Source organism: Leptinotarsa decemlineata, unplaced genomic scaffold (genome assembly GCF_025532065.1).
Source record: "Leptinotarsa decemlineata unplaced genomic scaffold, Ldec_3_MD MMD2_tig00026328_RagTag_RagTag, whole genome shotgun sequence".
Taxonomy (NCBI): Eukaryota; Metazoa; Arthropoda; class Insecta; order Coleoptera; family Chrysomelidae; genus Leptinotarsa; species Leptinotarsa decemlineata.
Genome location: NW_027412688.1, coordinates 37,242,581 through 37,263,036, shown reverse-complemented (window position 1 = coordinate 37,263,036; position 20,456 = coordinate 37,242,581). Strand labels below are relative to the sequence as shown.

Sequence of the window (20,456 nt, the reverse complement as noted above, 5' to 3'; positions counted from 1 at the left end):
TAATTTTCAATCGCGCAATCAGTAGGTGGTACCTAATTTTGTAAATTTACAGCAGTTAATTTTTGAAAGCGATTGTCTCAACAAAATATTTCTTAGCTTGAAATAATGATCTTGAAAAGTAAAAATGAATAATAATTTGTTCACGTACGTATAGTCACACTGAGCTCTTGGACGATCATTCGTGACAGGTCTAATCCATCCTTTGAAGTTGGAATCAAACAACCAACGTTGAGAAAAAGTTTGTTATCGAGACTTTTTGTCGAAGCAATCAAGACTTTTAATTAAAAGATATTAGAGGTTATATCACAGCATAGGTGAATATGTTACCTATGCTATGACTATGTAGTTTTCTACAAATACAACAGTTATGAATAAAATATATTTATTTACCAATATAACAAATAATGTGATCAACAAACATTCAAAACAAAATTTACTATACTGTTTGAATTCCTTGATGAATTTGCAAATTACCTCTTTGACTGTTAGATTTTCGGCAAACTCAACAATTAAATATTTTTTCTCCAGTATGACTTTTTTATGCTGTTTCAAGTTCCCACTTTTATTGAGAGATTTTTTGCAAATTGTTGTTATAGGGTTTCTCTCCAGTATGAGTTCTTTGATGAACATACAAGTGTCAACTTTGAGAAAAAGATATATTGCAAAATTTACAATTATATGGTTTTCCGCACTATGACTTTTCTGATGAACTAATATGTCTCCATTTTGAGAAAAAGATTTTTGCAAAAATTTACAATTATATGGTTTTTCTCCAGTATGAGTTCTATGATGTTTTTTCAACATACTAGATTTTTGGCAAAATTTACATTCACATGGTTTTTCTCCTGTACGAGTTCTCTCATGAGTTTCCAAATTACATCCCTGTTATGAAACATATTGACACTGTTTGTAATGGTTTTTCAACCTGCTATAGTCATTATTATGCTTTGAATATGGATTATTTTGATGGGTTCATATAAACATTGGTAAAAAAGATCATAACATACAATGTCATTATAATGTTTTATCCTTTGTTTTTTTACAATTTATATGGTTTTTCTTTAGTATGAACTCTTTGATGAATTATCATGCTCCCCTTTCGAGAAAAAGGTCTTTTGCAAAGTTCACAATTATATGGTTTTTCTCCAGTATGAGTTCTTTGATGAGCTAACAAATGTCCTTTTTGAAAAAAAGACATTTCACAAAATTCACAACTATATGGTTTTTCCCCACTATGAGTTCTTTGATGAACTATTAAGTGACTTTTTTGCGAGAAAGATTTTTTACAAAATTTACAATTATATGGTTTTTCTCCAGTATGAGTTCTCTGATGACACTTCAAGAAACTACGGTAAGAGAAAGACTTTTTGCAAAATTCACAATTATATGACTTTTTCTTACTTAAGTTGCTATCTAGAGGAAATGATTTTTTACAAACATTTTCACTTGTTTCAGAGTTTTCAAAAATCATGGATTTCTCAACTGGGAACTCTTCTGTGGAAAAATCGGATAACATTGTCTTTTCCTCTTTGAAGATTCTTTTGTCTTGTTTGTTGTTAGGGGATAGTTTTGATTCAGTATCTGTAAAAAGGAATAAAACTATAAATAACTCAGTGTTGAAAATGAGTAGGAATTTAAAATTTTCATCATAATAGAAGTGCAGAGATGCACTGAAACATACAATGGAGTTCACTCAATTGATATATACTTTGCCCCAGAAAAAATGGAGCTACTGAAATTTTCGAAAAATAATACTAAATGGTATGTACAATAGGACAAACAGTATCTGTATCCAGATATGGAACAGTATCAGTATCCACGTGTTAGGAATCACACTTTGAAAGGTAAGACTTTAATAGTCCTTAGTTTGCACAAGGTTTGACTCCCGAGGGTTATCATTCATAGGGGTGCGATAGCCGGTTAACGAAAAAAAAAAACATTTAAATATTGTATGTTTGGATAAAATTGTTCAACGTATGTCTATACTTCTGCAGATATAACTTTACACTGTATTTAGGCTATTTTAAAGCGATTTATACATTATATGTATGAATGTATATACAGTATGTCCCAATTGAAAACGAGACACCTCCCTAAAATTTGCATCTGTACTGTACTTTGGGACCAAATATCATATTGTTTCTACAAAAACTAAGGCCTGCTGTGAATAGTTTCATAGGTTGAAATACAAGGAATCATATAAGCGATTTTTTTAGGAAAAATTTAAAATCATCATTGTACTAGATACCCTCTTAAATGGTGGAATACCAATTTTCATAAAAAATATTCAATATTAATAATTTTGTGGTCGAATCAAAGAACATTTTATTATGAATTAAATCAAGTATCTGATGGACTGAAAAAAAAAATAAACAGTTGATAACTATATGACAAATTAAATAAACGAATTCGATCTGATCAATTAATCACCATTGAACAAACTAAACAGTTGAAAAACAATATTCAACAGAAACAGGAATGAACATTCATCAATTTTTTGTTGTTTCAACCAATCCTTCATTCATTGCAATGTACTCGTCAATGTTGAAATGGATCCTTCCAGAAAATCCGTATCACATGCAGAGGGCTATCTCGTATCAGCAACATTTTTTTAATTCAGAGAATGCACTAAACGGAGGCACAAACGAGTTCTGATTGGCATCACACTGATCCAATCTTAGATAGAATAACACTTCTCTAGTTGTTCTAAAAACTCGAAGACTGTAGGCAAGAGAAATAAAGAACAATTTTCATCAATTATCAAGTATGCTGTTTACAATTGTCAGTAATATGTTGCCATCTGAACATCTCTGTTTAAGTACTTGTATAAATAGCAGAAAAAGAATTACCTATTGTAGTGCCAGAGGAGCAAGGGTTCCCATCATCAATGATGTATTTGCTTTCTGAATTAGTTTCGGGCTTGACAGTTTGGTAGGCCAATGAGTCTATTCTAAGAATATCAACATCATATCCAAATTCTTCTACTTTTGTCTCCTTGATATCTTCGTAATAAATATCAATCTTCTCATTTTTAATCTGTTCATGGTGACAATGTTCAATCTTGAAACCACCACCTTCTAATGAATATTTTGTACTTTCCCCTTCTTCCTCTTTGATTTCTCTCTTAATATCTCCATAATAAATATCAATGCTTTCTTCACATTTAATTTGTTCATCGCATTTTACCTCTTTCTGTTTATCAGTGCAATCATAGTAATTATCATTACTGATATCCATTGAGAGCTTATTTAAGTATTTTTGTTTAAGAAACAGGAAAGTAGGAATCAGAAATGATATACAATTGACTCCTCAAGAGGACTGGCCCTTCCTCCATTGAAGAAAGAACCAGCGTTGCCAACTGGATGAACTATAAAGTCGCTACACATGGAATAAAATTCCGCTACACTGCTTCATATTCCTCTACGCTTGTATATCTGACGGTCAGTTCGCGCATGCGCCCTATCCAAAATTAAATTCCACAGAACTCATAGTATGTGTACCGTACAAATACCACAAAACTAAACTGTCACTCATGTCTGGAATCAGGATCATGCTAATTTTCAACCGCGCAATCAGTAGGTGTAAATTTACAAAATTAGGTACCATCTACCAATTGCGCGGTTGAAAATTAGCATGATCCTGATTCCAGACATTAGTGACAGTTTAGTTTTGTGGTATTGTACGGTACACAAACTATAAGTTCTGTGGCATTTAATTTTGGATAGGGCGCATGCGCGAACTGACTTCGTCAGATATACAAGCGTAGAGAAATATGAAGCAGTGTGGCGGAGTTTTGTTCATGTGTAGCGACTTTATCATTGTCTAAGCAAATCTATAGATAATGACACAGAACACAGATAGGGTGTTCTGTGATAATGACTTTATATTTCATAGTTCATCCAGTTGGCAACACTGGTTATTTCACAATGGAGGAAGGGCCAGTCCTCTTGACGAGTCAATTGTTGTATTTCATTTCTGATTCCTAATTTCCTGTTTCTTAAACAAAAAAACTTGAATAAGCTCTCAATGGATATCAGTAAAGATAATTATCAGTAAAGATAATAATTTAATTGTTGAGTTTGCCGAAAATCTAACAGTCAAAGAGGTAATTTGCAAATTCATCAAGGAATTCAAACAGTATAGTAAATTTTGTTTTGAATGTTTGTTGATCACATTATTTGTTATATTGGTAAATAAATATATTTTATTCATAACTGTTGTATTTGTAGAAAACTACATAGTCATAGCATAGGTAACATATTCACCTATGCTGTGATATAACCTCTAATATCTTTTAATTAAAAGTCTTGATTGCTTCGACAAAAAGTCTCGATAACAAACTTTTTCTCAACGTTGGTTGTTTGATTCCAACTTCAAAGGATGGATTAGACCTGTCACGAATGATCGTCCAAGAGCTCAGTGTGACTATACGTACGTGAACAAATTATTATTCATTTTTACTTTTCAAGATCATTATTTCAAGCTAAGAAATATTTTGTTGAGACAATCGCTTTCAAAAATTAACTGCTGTAAATTTACAAAATTAGGTACCATCTAATTTTGATAACAAATATCAATTTGTTCACGTACGTATTGTCACACTGAACTCTTGAACGATCATTCGTGACAGGTCTAATCCTTCCTTTGAAGTTGGAATCAGACAAACAATGATGAGAAAAAGTTTGTTTTCGAGACTTTTTGTTGATGCAATCAAGACTTTTAGTTTGAAGATATTAGAGGTTATATCATAGCATAGGTAACTGCGTTACCTATGTATGTAGTTTTCTACAAATACAAAAGTTATGAATATAATGTATTTATTCACCAATATAACATATAATGTACACATGGCAACTCAAAACAACAATGTAGAATGCTTATTCATAATGTACATTTTTTGTAGATTGTTTCTTAGGGTTTGCTTTTCTTTCAAAATGCTACAATTATTGGGCTATAAAAAGCATATGCCACTAAGTCGCTTGACCCTAAGAGCAAGTAAATTCAATATGAGATGAGAAATCCGAGTTTTGAGTCGTTTAAGTTACCAAAATGCTTGACATTCGGATTTTCATCAAGCGTCGACCAATTTTATCGCATAAATGGTTTTTCTTCAGTAAGATTTCTTTGATGAATTTTCAAATTGATACTGTGATCAACTAACAGATTCTAAGCAAAATTTACTATGATTTTTCTACAGTTTGAATTCCTTGATGAATTTGCAAATTATCTCTGACTAATAGATTTTTGGAAAATTCAACAATTGAATGTGTTTTCTCCAGTATGATTTTTTGATGCTGTTTCAAGTTCACACTTTGATTGAAAGATTTTTTGCAAATTGTAAAGTTGTAGGGTTTCTCTCCAGTATGAGTTCTTTGATGAGCCAACAAGTGTCAACTTTGAGAAAAACATATATTGCAAAATTTACAATTATATGGGTTTTCTCTACTATCAGTTCTTTAATGAACTAATAAGTCTCCATTTTGAGAAAAAGATTTTTTGCTAAATTTACATTCATATGGTTTTTCTCCTGTATGAGTTCTCTCATGAGTTTCCAAATTACATCCTTATTATGAAACATATTGACATTAGGTGCAATGGTTTTTCAACCTGCTATAGTCATTATTATGCTTTGAATTTGGATTATTTTGATGGGTTCATATAAACATTGGTAAAAAAATCGTAACATATAATGCCATTAAAATGTTTTATCATTTGTATTACAATTATATGGTTTTTCCTCAGTATGAGTTCTTTGATGTTTCAACAAGGTACTATTTTGGGAAAAAGATTTTTTGCAAAATTCACAATTATATGGTTTTTCCCCAGTATGAGTTCTTTGATGTTTCAATAAGGTACTACTTTGGGAAAAAGATTGTTTGCAAAACTTACAATCATATGGTCTTTCTCCAGTATGAGTTCTTTGATGAAGTATTAAGTGTTCATGTTGATAAAAAGAATTTTTGCAAAATTTACAATTATATGGTTTCTCTCCAGTATGAGTTCTTTGATGGATTATCATATTACTACTTTGAGAAAAAGATTTTTTGCAAAATTTACAATTATATGGTTTTTCTCCCGTATGGGTTCTTTGATGAACTAACAAGTGACTGTTTCGATTAAAAGATTTTTTACAAAATTCACAACTATAGGGTTTTTCTCCAGTATGAGTTCTTTGATGAGCTAACAAATGTCCTTTTTGAGAAAAAGACATTTCACAAAATTCACAAGTATATGGTTTTTCCCCACTATGAGTTCTTTGATGAACTAATAAGTGACTATTTCGCGAGAAAGATTTTTTACAAAATTTACAATTATATGGTTTTTCCCCAGTATGAGTTCTTTGATGACGCATCAAACAACTACGGTAAGTGAAAAACTTTTTGCAGAATTCACAATTATATGACTTTTCCTTAATTATGTCAGTATCTCGAGGAAATGATTTTTTGCCAACATTTTCGCTTGTTTCAGAGTTTTCATAAAGTGTGGATTTCTCAACTGGGAACTCTTCTGTGGAAAAATCGGAGAACATTGTCTTTTCCTCTTTGAAGATTCTTTTGTCATGTTTGTTAGGGGATAGTTTCGATTCAGTATCTGTAAAAAGGAATAAAACTATAAATAACTCAGTGTTGAAAATGAGTAGGAATTTAAAATTTTCATCATGATAGAGGTGCAGAGATGCACTGAAATATGCAATGGAGTTCACTCAATTGATATATACTTTGCGCCAGAAAAGATGGAGCTACTGAAATTTTCGAAAAATAAAAATAATATTAAATGGTATGTACAATAGGGCAAACAGTATCTGTGTCCGGATACGAAACAGTATCAGTTTCCGCATGTATTGTATTGTTTGAATAACATTGTTTATTTTGAAGAACTTCATTTTGAATTGTAGAACTCAAAAATCCGTACTTTAGGACCAAATATCATTTTTCCCCTACAAAAACCAAGGCCTGCTGCAAATACTTTTGTAGGTTGAAATACAAGAAATCATATAAGCGATTTTTTTAGGAAAAATTTAAAATCACCCATTGGACTAGGCACCCTCACAAATGGTGGTATACCAAATTTCATAAAAAAATATTCAATATCGGTCGTGGTCGTATCACCAATCACATTGTATCATGATCAAATGTTAACTGCACACCTCTTAAATAGTTGTAAAATCTTGCAGATATGCAAAATCGCGCATACATGTTTTTAAAGTGAAAAGTACCACCCTTATAAAGTACACTCAGTATAACGAAAACAATCCAAATAGCAGAATTTTCAGATATATCCTTTAAACAAAACTGTTTTTGGGCGAATCAACCTTTTTTTGTTAATGGGACCATCGACAGACAAATATGATGACATCAAGAGAAAGAAAATTTCCATTGGATAATGGAGGTCAACAATCGATATCCCAAAAAAGTTATTGTTTGGTAGGGAACAAACCATTAAACGGTGAACAATTCTCGGAGTTTTTGCATATTTTTTCAATTACAATGCAGAAAAGGATCCCTCTAGAAAATCCGTATCAAACAGTTAGGGATATCTCATATCAGGAACATTTTTTTGATTCAGAGAATGAACAAAAAGAAGGAGGAAACTAGTTCTGATTGGCATCGCAGTGGTACAATCTTAGATTGAAGAACACTTCTCTAGTTGTTCTAAAAAAGACTATAGACGAGAGAAATACAGAACAATTTTCATCAATTATCAAGTATGCTGTTTACAAGTGTCAGTAATATGTTGCCATCTGAACATCTCTGATTAGGTACATGTATAAATCGCAGAAAAAGAATTACCTATTGTAGTGCCAGAGAAAGAAGGGTTCCCATCCTCAATCATGTATTTGCTTTCTGAATTAGTTTCGGGCTTGACAGTTTCATAGGCCAATGAGTCTATTCTAAGAATATCAACATCATGTCTAAATTCGTCCACTTTTGTCTCCTCGATATCTTCGTAATTAATATCAATCTTCTCATTTTTAATCTGTTCATGGTGACAATGTTCAATCTTGAAACCACCACCTTCTAACGAATCTTTTGTACTTTCCCTTTCATCCTCTTTGATTTCTCTCTTAATATCGCCATAATAAATATCAATGCTTTCTTCACATTTAATTTGTTCATCACATTTTACCTCTTTCTGCTTATCAGTGCAATCATAGTAATGGTCATTACTGATATCCATTTGAGAGCTAGAAATAGAATATTGGAGCCTCTGGAGACACCTTACATTTTGTTTTATAAGAGAGAGGACATTGTTAGATCAAGATCTTCAGATGATGTGGTGTTGCAGGTTTTTTTGGGTTTTCCTGCAGCTGAAAAAGCAAATGCGCTACTGAAATCAATGAAGTCGTCCCGGAGCGCCAATTAATTTTTATTTTATTTTTATCGTTGTTTCAATAAAATATATCTAGAAATAGAAAACTAAAACCCAGAAATGACGTGCTACAATCAGTGACTCCTCAAATGGACTGATCATTGAAGAAAGAACACTGACTGCACAACTAAAAAAGGATGGGGAGATCAACAGGACCACTTATGACGTAATACAAACACGACTTTGGTACAGCGACGAAATTGTGATTTGCAGTGGTTTGTACGTAAAAGTGTCTGATGTCAGCAAAAGAGTTCAATTCATCGATGACACATCAATTCATGTTGTAAGAAATGTTTTGAGATTTCGTTCAATACCATAAGAATAAAAAAGAATTACCCTACTATTACCGTCTAAATTCAATGCTGATGACGTCATTGGTAGACATTTCGTCTACCATCGACATAACCTTTATCTGTCGGTAGTACAATCCATGTACAAGGTAGCACGGCAAGTCATTTATTGACATTACAATTGACCTTGAGGATGGCGACATTAGATAATTGCGCCATCATCATTCCGAATATTGCTGTTTTCTGCGGAATTTTTCAGAAATGCAGTTAACATGTGATATATGAGTAAGCAAAAAAAAACTCAGACACAAAAGTATGAGACATAATTTGAATTGAAAGGGTTATATTTTTAGGAGTGATTAATTTTTTGTATCAGATGGAGTAGTAGAAAGCCAAAAACTTTCTTTCCCAAAAAATATGAGACATAACTAATAGAAAATAAATGCCAATTCCACAAATCTAGGATGCGTTTGAATTCACTATCCACGAATACGACTTATGAACCCAAATGTGCGGCGTTACTAAGGCCGAATTGTCACAGATCCGATAATGAACTATCAAATGAGCTGTTTTTGATGTTTTAATCTGAATGATTGTCTTATAAACAGGGAGGAAAATAAAATACGTAATTCATCTACATTTTCTATCAATTGGAGAATTATGTAATTCATCAACATTTTTTTTTCTATAATTATAATTCAAATGGGGTTTTCTTCTTACAATGATTACAAAACTGACGTTGTTAGTGATATAGGTCGAAAAGTTATCGTCATCCCAACAATCATTACCCATCTGTAAATTAAATAAATGTTTACATTTATAATAGTGATTTACCTAATCATCTTTAATGCGACTATGTCGCAACGTGTCCATCATTTGTGCTCTAAGGAGCACAGAACTAACACTAGGTTTAAATCGTGCTAATAAGCTTCGTACTTTTCATATTTTCCATGATTTTTATATGATAGAAGGCAAATTATCCTGTCAGATATTAAGAAACAACTTTAGAGAACAACTTCTATTGATTGTGATTCCTAAAAAGGTGCCATTTTTCATTGCAAAGGAATATGTATGTATGATCATGTAACTGTCAGTTCAAGCAGCCTAGTCAGAGAAGAAACAGTCGCTTTAACTTTATGCAGCGATTGGATTCAGCAATTACCATCTACTATAATCAGCGGTTTCAACAATTGGAAGCTGTATATTATTTGAAAGACGTTTTTTGTGGAAAAGTCAATGTAACTTGATGATTATTTGGGTATATAACCTTCCACGATCTGAAAAATAAACTACCGTAAAACGGGGTTACTTTGGACAGTTTTTTGTTTTAAATCTATATATCCCAAGTAAGCCAGCGAATGAAAAATTCCAAAAAAATATGTTAAGGGCGTCAGTTAGATCTTTCTACCGACAAAAACATAAGATTTTAAAATTATCAATAAAATTTTTTTTCAATTAATTTATGATTGTTCAAAGTAACCCTACAGTCGGGATTTCTTTGAACACCTCAAAACTAGAAATACCTTATTATTGAGGAAAACAAACGTTATGCAACAGAAATACACAATTTATATAAAATAAAGTATTTTATTATTCACAAACAGTATATGGCACTCATTGTAACAAAACATACATGAAAAATTAGCAGTATTCCTTCAAAATATATTTAATATATAAACGGAAATAAACTAATATTTGACAATAATGGTACTTTTGAAAAAAATGGAGGTACCCAGAAAACAATGATTCTAAACTATCATCTATTGCAAACTTTTCTGATATGGGGGGAAGATGAATTGCATCAAACAAAAAGGCCCCTCTTCTGTCTATCTGGCAGACCTGTTAATAATTCAGAGAATGGGTATAACCAAAGACTACAGAATACTATAAGACGTGTCACTCGCTCATTTTTCGACATCTGAGAAATCTCGCCGCCCGCTAGCGACAGCGGGTAATTACCAGCCGAGGTAGTACAGTGTGTCGCTTGAAGTTACCAGTTCTCGTCGGCCACGAGATATAAAGGTTGTCCGTATTGTTTGGTATTGTCAAAGACTACAGAATCGGTAAACTTTGGTATTGTGATAGTGTTGTGTTCGTTCGGAGTTCGAAATATTTATTTTGTGAAAATGTCGACGTATTGCTCAGTGGATGGTTGTCTGAGTACGGTGGGAAGCCCAGGTATTTCGTTTTTCCGCTGCCCAAAGTACAGTGAAAGGTATGCATTCAATATATTCACCATTAATTTTTATTTTACCTATCTATACCTTTTATGGTTTTGTTGTATAAAATTATTCATAACGAAATATACCGCCGGCATTTGCCAATCCAAACTCATTTCAATCTTTTTTCAAAATGTTCAGTTTATCGATTGATATACTTGAATTTTTTTTTAGGTGTCAACGTTGGAAAAATGTATTAGGCTTCATTGGGAATCATAGATATGCTACTCTTACCCCAGAGCAGAGTCACAATAGAATTAAAATTTGCAGCTTACATTTTAGAGCCGATGATATTGTGAATTCTCGTATTCATAGCTATGATGTTCCTTCATTGCGTCTGCCTCAAGATGGTTCTCAGAAAGGTTGGTTCAGTGAAGTTTATAGATTCAAATGATGAAAAAATCTTATTCCACTTTTTAACATATAAAATTTACAATATCAATTTTGTTGTTTAAACCTTCCAGATGATGATGCCATTGCCGGTACTAGCAAGGATTTTATTTACATTGATGCTCAGGTTCAAACGGATCAATTAGGATCACGAGGTGAAATATCTTTTCGTTATATTATATACTTACCTGATCTATTTTTATATGCTTCGGAAAAAAAAACGATGACAAGAAAACAATTATTGAAAGTACGTACATCTTTCTTTTAGATGAATGCAGCCAAACATCTGCTAAACTCTCTTCGGGAACTCCAAGAAAAGTGGCATTACGAAAAAAAATTGTATCACTAGAGAAAACAGTAGCTTCAACATCAAAAAGAGCACTGGACGAAACCGGAATTACTCTGGATGATGTTTTCAAGTTTCTGGATCGAAAATATCCTGAGCAATATTGTAAGCTCTTGAAAGCACAGCTTTCTTTGATAAATAAAGCACCAAAAGGGTCCAGGTATAGTGACGAATTCAAACAGTTTGCATTGACTCTTTATTTTCTTGGTCCGAAAGCATACAAAAAATTTTCAACAATTTGTAGATTACCGTCAAAAAGTACACTTCATCGTTTCACGAAAAATTGGATTGTTGAACCAGGCTTCAACGATTTTATTTTTCGTGTTATTGAATTCAGGATTGGGCTCATGAAGGAGAATGAAATATATTGTATTTTATGCCTAGACGAAATATCTTTGAAATCTCATCTTTATTATGATATTTCCAGAGACAAAATAGTAGGTTTCCAAACAAGTTTGAATGGGACCTCTACTGACATAGCAAGTAGTGCTCTAACAGTAATGTTCAGAGGTTTGGCAAGCAATTGGAAAATACCACTTGCATACTTTTTCTATAAGACATCAGCAACTTCTGATGATTTGAAAGATATTTTGTTCAAAACGGTACGAAGATGCAAAAGTATAGGCCTAAATGTCATGGGGGTGGTTTCCGATCAGGGTTCAAATTTTCAGAAGTTGGTGAAAACTTTGAATGTTACAGACGAAAATCCCATATTTCTGATAGACGATCATAAACTTGTATATTTGTTTGATATCCCGCACTTGCTGAAGTCGACACGAAACAATTTGTTTTCCTATCAGTTTTTACTTCAGGGTGGAGAAACAAGAAAACATTACATAGAAACAATGTATAATTATGATAGAACTAAACAATATAAATTGGCTCTTAAACTTAATAATGACCACATTTATCGAAATAATTTTCAAAAAATGAAAGTCACGTTGGCTTCCCAAGTTCCCATCAAGAGATATTGTTGACCATGTAATAGAGATGGAAAACATATTCATTGAAAATTTTGATAAAATCGGCAGTGAGAAGGGAATTGGACAGTATTTGAAAACAAAATATTCGCAAATTCTTTTCTCACATCCATGTCAAAAATTCCTCTTCGATTATTATATATCTTTATATACAAGAGTTCGGATATACTTTACTTTAAAATTCATGAACCAGGACATGAAGATTGTTAGGAAACATAAATCATGCAATGTAAAATTGAATATTTTAAATCATTTATAAACATATAACATTATATAATTGTATTATTTTTGTTAATAAAACATGTTTTTCTGAATGTATGTTTATCATTTCATCAGTAAATCACTCTGATCTGTTTCTTAGATCATTTATTCATGAGTTTATCTATTATGTTTCTAGAAGTTGATCGACAAACAACTACTTTCGTATCTTTGTTTATCTGTCTGATACAACCGAGCAAGCGAAGTTTCAACTTCGGAACGTCCCCTGTAGATATCGCGAATAGGAACTGCCCTCGTATAACTGTCATGCGGCCGGCGGCTTCCAGACATCGTTTGTCGGCGATATGATTTATGGAAATCGCAAAAAATGCAATCCTGAGCCGTACCGACAAACGAATTCCTTGGAGTGAACCAACTTATAGTATTCGGTAAACTTTGGTATAACTCCCTCGTCGGGTACTTGAGGCCAGAAAAACTTATAATTCACTTTAGGAGACATTCTTAAAAATGCAATTTCAACATTTTGGTTTTCTGTCATCAATGGAAATAACTTTTCCTACATAGTGATGGACTAGAGCTTTCACTTCAAACTGAACCAAATAAAATCTATTTAGTTTTATATCTCCAACATATTCTGAGGGTGCTTCATCTATAATGAACGCGTTCAAAGTAAACCTGAAAACGATATCTAAGCCCATTGTTCTCATAAAAAATAAAAAAAAAATTGTGTTGAAATATCTCAAATTTCTTCAATATAGCTTTGCTATGATAATGTATTGTAGCAAATATATTTAATAAACATGTAATGTAAATACTTAAGACTACAGCAACACAAGTTAGCAGACCTCATCGAACATCAGTTTTGTAGGTAAGAAATGACATATCAGGATTGCCAACCTCACAAAAAGTATTTAAATACCAGTGTTGCTATACCACTCCTAAATGTGTGACGAATTGAGTGGCGACAACTAGATGTCGCTAAACCTATAAAGCTGCGTTCCCACGGGGCAAAAATACGGTCTCCAAATCCTGAATGAACTGAAGATGATCGTCAAGCAAAAATACGAAATCGTGCCACTCTTTCGTACTCACTGTCTTGGTTCACGACTGGAGTAGGGATAGGCAGCGAACCAGCTGAGTGTCGTGGACAGTTCACACACAAGTCACATTCATGATTCAGTTTTCCTTGCGAAGCCGACCGTGATGAACGAGCTCCTAGTTGAAAGTTGTGCAGTTTTGTGTTCAACCTTCAGTGCTATTTTAGGTGAGAGATTAAAGTTACATGGACAGATAAGAAAACGGAAGAAAAGGCGTTATTGGGTGAGGAAGTGGATACTGAAAAGAAGTTCGGAGGTTCAAAATTTGGTTGACCACGAGCTAAGGAGTAATCACCATGAAGATTTTAAAAACTTGTTACGAATGTCTGAAGAACAGTTTGATTATCTCCTGGAACGAGTAACTAAACATATTTTAAAATCAGACACCAACATGAGGCAAGCTCTGAGTCCTAAAATAAAACTCCAAGTTACGCTCCGCTACTTAGCTACTGGGGACTCTTTCAAAAGTATGGAATATTTGTTTCGTGTACCAAAAAATACAATAAGCAAATTTATACCAGAAACATGCAAGGCTATCATCAAAGAACTCGAAGAATTCATAAAAGTAAGTTTAATTGATGTTAATAATTACAATAGTTATATTAACCTACATACTCAAGTTAATATTTAGTTAGCAACTCAACATCAACCATGTTCTTATTATTAATTACAAAAGTTCGTATGTGAAATCATTAGAATAGTCACTTGCGCCACCAAGGGATGTGTTGTCATTCGATAGTTAATTGGATGAGGGTGGTCGGCTCCAGGTATTTGGTGGTGGGCACATTGTTTGTGTTACGAGACGAGTTATTTGGTCTTGCAGTCTCATTGCAGTTGGTGGTCCTATGTTCCGCAGCATAGATGCCACATATTTTCCAAAATAGTCATAGCAGTCTTCTTTTGGAATTTGAGCAGCACGAGTTGAAATGTCATCCAATTTTTGTATGGCACTACACATGAAATTAATTTGGGGATCTTGAGCTATTTTCTTCCTCTGTGATGGCGATGGTTCAGATGGGGTTTTCCGTTTACCATATGGTGTCGCTGGAGCCTCCTCCATTTTTTCACTTTGCACTGTAGTATTTATAGCATCTGGAGTGACAGTACTCTTGGAATGGCTTGCTGTATTTGGTGTATTTTCGCTGCAGATGTCGATAGAGTGTTCCTGCCGATCATCACCAACGGAGTGTGGACTAGTTGGATTCGCTGGCATCATCTGAAATAGAAAATTACAACATATTTTGTATTTTATTTATTTTATATATTTTTCAGGTACCATCTACTGAAGATGAGTGGAAGAACGTTGAATATAACTTCAGAGAGCGCTGGAATTTCCCTGGTTGTGCAGGAAGTCTCGATGGAAAGCATGTGATTATACGAGCCCCTTCACACAGTGGATCGGATTTTTACAACTACAAGAACAGTTTCAGCATTGTACTACTGGCGGTAGCAGACGCCAATTACAATTTTCTTTATCTTGACGTGGGTGCTAAAGGAAGAGGTTCTGATGGTGGCATTTTTCAAAATAGCTCATTACACGCAGCTTTGGAGACGAGTTGCTTAAATATGCCAAGAGACTTTGTCATTGTAGGAGATGATGCATTTCCTTTAAAAACATATTTGATGAAACCCTATAGTCGGCGTAATATGACCCAAGAGGAGAGAATCTACAACTACCGACTGTCAAGGGCACGAAGAGTGATAGAAAACACTTTCGGTATTCTTGTTAGTAAATTCAGAATTTTTGAAAAACCAATATCATTGAAAATTGAGTCGGTAGATGATGTAGTCCTCGCCTGTTGTTCATTACACAATTGGTTACGGAAAACAAACCCCACGTACGTTTCCAGTGGTTTGATAGACTACGAAGATGAAAACCATCGCATCATCCGTGGCTCCTGGCGTGAAACCCCAACTGCCAGCTTGCAGGACCTTCCGCGAAATAACAACAGAAATCCACAACAACAAGCACAACAGATTCGAGACAAGTACCGTGATTACTTCAACAACGAGGGAGCTGTGCCCTGGCAATATAGACTAGTCAATGCTACAACAACTGAATAACCACATACTCTATGCATTATATAAGAAAGGTGTACAGTCTGAAAATACATGTTTATTGAAAAGTAAAGGATTTGTTAACATAACACCTATTCCAAAATATTATTACATTAAAACTCAAATATATTCTGGAGTATTACTGCAGTTCAAATATGCCACTCCTAATATTTTATAAAATTACTTTTGAAAACTTTTGTCTATACGAATTTTAATCTTACTAAATATGTTCAATTAATTAAAATGGTATACTTAATAGTATATTTCATAATATTTTGGCTTGGTGATTAAAGTTAGCGTAGATAAATATATCAACGACGTGCTAAATGAAGTGCAGAAAAATTACGTTGATGTAAAATTGAGTAATCATTGAATTTTACTTACCAAATTCGATTTTGTTGACCGTTGTTGAACAAACGGTCGGATGAAGGAATTCATGTTCTCGAACCAAATGACCTTCGGTACGTATACATCGTCAGTTCCACTTCCAGATCTTTCAGTGTCAGCTATTTTCTTCAGCTCTTGACAGTATGAACTTCTAAGATTCTTAAATTTAGTAATAACCTCTTTCGGTCCAAATCCGTTAATCCCCATTGCTTCGCTAATTCTCTTCGCTGCGGCCAATCTTAAATCCCTGTCCTTGTAGTCTTTGCAAGTCGAATCATACAGCACTCTCTCACTAGCATACAATTCAATGAACTTAATTGTTTCGTTGTCCTGTAACTTTACTACTCTAGGCTCAGACATTTTACCCACTTATAAATAGATAGATAGATTTATTGATCTCTTAAAGACGTTTCGACTCGTCAAAATCTGGTTGGCAACTGTCGTGTTCAAGCTTCAAAATCAAACACGTTTGATATGGAGCGTGAGCGGTCGTGGACTCTCCACGCTTCCGGAGACTACTGAGGCAAACTCACTACACATCGTTCAGACGGGTCGTCTTCCACGAATGCGTGAGTCACGCCAGCATGCCACGCCCCGTGGGAACGGGGCATAACAGTTATTTCACGAGTCAATATAACAATTTATATTTTGTTCAAAGTAACCCCGTTTAACGGTACGGCTAAATCAAAGGAATATGCCAAAGTAAAATACGAATGTAACAAAAACACTTTTAACTACTTTGAATGAATGACTTTTCGCAAAATTCGCTATTGAAAGACTTCTCTTCAGATTTCATTGATTCGGACTTCCATTGTCTAATATAATTACACTATACTTGGAAATCTATGAAAGAACAAATAAAATTAGAACGAATAGCTAAAATATCAATTAAATAAAGCAATGAAACCTTAAATGAAATAGAATAAAAAGAAATATTACAGAGTAAAAAGAAATATGTTGTAACTTAATTTGAAATTGTTTTCTTCATTCTCTTTAACTTTTCATAATTATTCCTACTCTGTAGTCATTCCACTTTGTATTGTATTTTCATTTCAGATTTGATTGCTTAATATAGCAAACAAGACTCAACCTCTGACGGAAGCAAGAAACTCTTTCAAAGATTCGAAATAGATGAACATTTCAATCTAGCAGACCACTATTATAATATTCATGCAGTCATTGTTCATGCAGTTCTGGCGTTGAATTTGGTCATTATAAAGCCTTGGTTAAAGACGAAACAGACTGGTTTAAGTTTGACGATAGTCGTGTCACGAAGTGTTCTGGCAATGTATTGAATCTATTGGAGCCTCTGGAGACACCCTACATTCTGTTTTATGAGAGAAAGGACATTGGCAGAAGAAGATCTTCAGATGATGTAGTGCAGCAGGTTTTTATGCAGCTTAAAGAGCAAATGCGCCACTGGAATCAATGAAGTGGCCCCGGAACGCCATTTAATTTTTATTGTTGTTTTTATTTTTATCGTTGTTTTATAATCCAGAAATAGCAATTGAATACATAAAATATTATAACTATTCATTCTAATTTTATTTGTTCTTTCATAGATTTCAAATCATAGTAGAATCATATTAGACAATGCAACTAATTAAATTCACCATGAAACATTGTCAACCACTTTCAAACAAACTCCTCTTCAGTATGAGATATTTGATGATTCTTCAAGTAACTATTGCGAGTAAAAGATTTTTTGCAAAATTTACATGTAAATGGTTTTTCTCCAGTATGAGTTCTTTGATGAATTATCAAGGAATTATTTTGAGAGAAAGATTTTTTACAAAATCCACAATTATATGGTTTCTCTCCAGTATGAGATTTTTGATGATTTTTCAAGTAACTATTGCGAGTAAAAGATTTCTTGCATAATTTACATATAAATGGTTTTTCTCCAGTATGAGTTCTTTGATGATTTATCAAGGAATTCTTTTGAGGGAAAGATTTTTTGCAAAATTTACAATTATATGGTTTCTCTCCAGTATGAGTTCTTTGATGAACAGTCAAGTAACTATTGCGAATGAAAGACTTTTCACAAAATTTACATTCAAATGGTTTTTCTCCAGTATGAGTTCTTTGATGGTTAATCAAGGAACTACTTTTAGAATAAGATTTTTTACAAATTTTACAATTATATAGTCTCTCCCCAGTATCGGTTTTTTGATGAATTGTCACGTTACTATCTTGAGAGTTTTTGCCCAAATATTCTCCAGTACCAAGGTTTTCATGAACCCTGGAATCCTTAACTGAAAACTCTTCTCTAGAAAAAGTGCTAAATGTCTCTTCATCTTTGAATTTTGTCTCGTATTGTTTGTTAAGAAAAAGTATTGATTGCGTCTCTGCAAAAAAAACATAATTACTCAGGGTTTAATACTATATAGTTGAGATACAGTCCAATATGACTTTGAAATGTTCACGAGAATAGAGGACCTACAGTATGGAAAAAGTGTTTTATTAGATGTATCAAGGAAATTTGAAAATAAAGCGAATCAAAGAAAAACTATTGTAGATTTTCATAACTATTTTCTTTTTATGTGATATCGCCGCCGCTGTGTTGACAGATTTCAAACAAACTGCTCAAAATCATCGTAGCTGTTTCAGGCTTGCAATCTGAACGATCCCCGAACAGTCAAAAGCAGTTGCAGGGTTGAGATTTGGAAAGTTTTGCTGGAGTCTACTCTCAATATCAGCTGTATAACTATTTGGCCAATACTTGATGATAATCCATGTGTTACATATTCAAGTAAGACTTTGTGAAGTTTTCACTTAACAGTTTACAAAACGCAACACATGTTTTATTATTCTGTAGGCAAAAATTCCAGGAAAATGATGAAATCTCTTTTGCTAGATACACTTAACAAATTTTATGGAACACATACCTATTTGAATTACAGAAAAAATATTACCTGTTGTAATGCCAGAAAAAGAAGTGTTCCCATCTTCAGTCATATAACTGTTCCCTACATTAGATTCAAGTTGTTCGGACTTGAGTGTTTTGAAGGCAAATGAGTCTAGGGGACTATGGATACTAACATCATGTCCAAATTCTCTAATTTCTTTCACATCGGAATTTCCATAATAAATATCAATTTCATCCTCACTTTTCACTTGTTTCTGTTGACTAAGTTCAACCTTGGGACTATTCAATTTCAACAAATCTGTTGCAATTTCCCCTATTTCTTCCTCTTTGATTTCTCTCTTAATATCTTCATAATAAATATCAATGCTTTCCTCACTTTTAATTTGTTCATCACATTTCACCTCTTCCTTCTTTTCAGAGCTATGACCATTGGTATCCATTGAAATTTGACAGCTTAGTTGAATTTTATTATTTAGAATTTACACTCTACCAATCCATGTTTCTCAACCTCCAGCCACCGGGACACAGAATAGTAAAAATGTAACAATTACTGAGTAAAAATGTAAACAGGGCGTATGTTCCGTTAATCACCCAGACTCACCGGACTGGTAACTACTTTTCAGTTTATGGTTAAGATAAGATATTTATTGACCTTTAAAAATTACAAAAAATGTTTATGTGATAAATTCACAACATAAATGTGTAGGTACGTAAAGACTGAGGTGTAGATATAAAAATCATATCATTGGTAATGATTTCTGACAATTAGTGTCCGACTGAAAGTTCGGTTTCGGTCGAGTCTCGGCAAAAAAACGGGTTTATGTTTCAGCGGCAAACCTGTCGAAACTACGACCGAAACTGCATTCGGGAGTTGCCGCGATGTGATCGGTCATGTTCGGCTGGTTGAAATTCATACAAGTGATGTTAGTTAACAACTCAAATAAGTAATTTTATGTTTAATATTTTTGAAAACACATCAATAATATTTAAAAGAAGGATTTACATCTACTCAAATAATCACAGGTGTCAATGTACACAATTACGTACATCCACAGGCGTCTCTGCGTTGTACATCAACGACTGTGGATGCTATTGTACGAGTATACCATAAGTCGCGTATTTTTTTTTATACCTTTCAAATCATTGTTTGTCATTTCTTACCGAATGAGAAATATTCACAAAACATTGTTTAATATTTGAATAGGTATACAATTTCTGCAGAGTATTTTTT

General features: G+C 33.4%; 2 protein-coding genes across 7 annotated transcripts; both read right to left on the bottom strand.

Moving 5' to 3' along the window:
• Nucleotides 1-365: 365 nt before the first annotated feature.
• On the bottom strand, nucleotides 366-8,475 carry LOC141485420 (uncharacterized). 5 transcript variants are annotated; one of them, XM_074182102.1, is made up of 2 exons: nucleotides 7,791-8,472; nucleotides 366-1,581 (listed from the first exon to the last, which is right to left on the bottom strand). In XM_074182102.1, exons 1-2 carry the CDS (start codon nucleotides 8,176-8,178, stop codon nucleotides 1,040-1,042), a joined length of 930 nt encoding a protein of 309 aa, XP_074038203.1. In that variant the 5' UTR covers nucleotides 8,179-8,472; the 3' UTR covers nucleotides 366-1,039. The 5 variants fall into 5 exon arrangements, with proteins under 5 accessions (XP_074038203.1, XP_074038202.1, XP_074038204.1 ...); XM_074182101.1 differs by lacking the exon at nucleotides 7,791-8,472 and adding an exon at nucleotides 2,850-3,409; XM_074182103.1 differs by lacking the exon at nucleotides 366-1,581 and adding an exon at nucleotides 1,604-2,721 and having other exon boundaries at nucleotides 7,791-8,475.
• Nucleotides 8,476-14,467: 5,992 nt separating this feature from the next.
• LOC111503727 (uncharacterized) lies at nucleotides 14,468-20,409 on the bottom strand. Of its 2 annotated transcripts, XM_074182105.1 has the most exons (3): nucleotides 19,272-19,935; nucleotides 16,354-16,697; nucleotides 14,468-15,127 (listed from the first exon to the last, which is right to left on the bottom strand). In XM_074182105.1, the coding sequence occupies exons 1-3, from the start codon at nucleotides 19,663-19,665 to the stop codon at nucleotides 14,651-14,653; spliced, it is 1,215 nt and encodes a 404-aa protein (XP_074038206.1). In that variant the 5' UTR covers nucleotides 19,666-19,935; the 3' UTR covers nucleotides 14,468-14,650. The 2 variants fall into 2 exon arrangements, with proteins under 2 accessions (XP_074038206.1, XP_023013879.2); XM_023158111.2 differs by lacking the exons at nucleotides 14,468-15,127; nucleotides 16,354-16,697 and adding an exon at nucleotides 17,389-18,704 and having other exon boundaries at nucleotides 19,272-20,409.
• Nucleotides 20,410-20,456: the final 47 nt, after the last annotated feature.

What these genes read in the sequence shown, in the direction of transcription:
- LOC141485420 (XM_074182099.1), bottom strand. Translation starts at nt 8,178, where the DNA reads ATGGATATCAGTAATGACCATTACTATGATTGCACTGATAAGCAGAAA. An exon ending in TTTCTCTGGCACTACAATAG is followed by an intron (nt 6,592 to 7,790) that starts GTAATTCTTTTT and finishes TCCTTTTTACAG; the next exon opens with ATACTGAATCGAAACTATCC.
- LOC111503727 (XM_074182105.1), bottom strand. Translation starts at nt 19,665, where the DNA reads ATGGATACCAATGGTCATAGCTCTGAAAAGAAGGAAGAGGTGAAATGT. An exon ending in TTTTTCTGGCATTACAACAG is followed by an intron (nt 16,698 to 19,271) that starts GTAATATTTTTT and finishes AGCCTAGAGTAG; the next exon opens with TAAAGTTACAGGACAACGAA. An exon ending in GGTCAACAAAATCGAATTTG is followed by an intron (nt 15,128 to 16,353) that starts GTAAGTAAAATT and finishes TTTCTATTTCAG; the next exon opens with ATGATGCCAGCGAATCCAAC.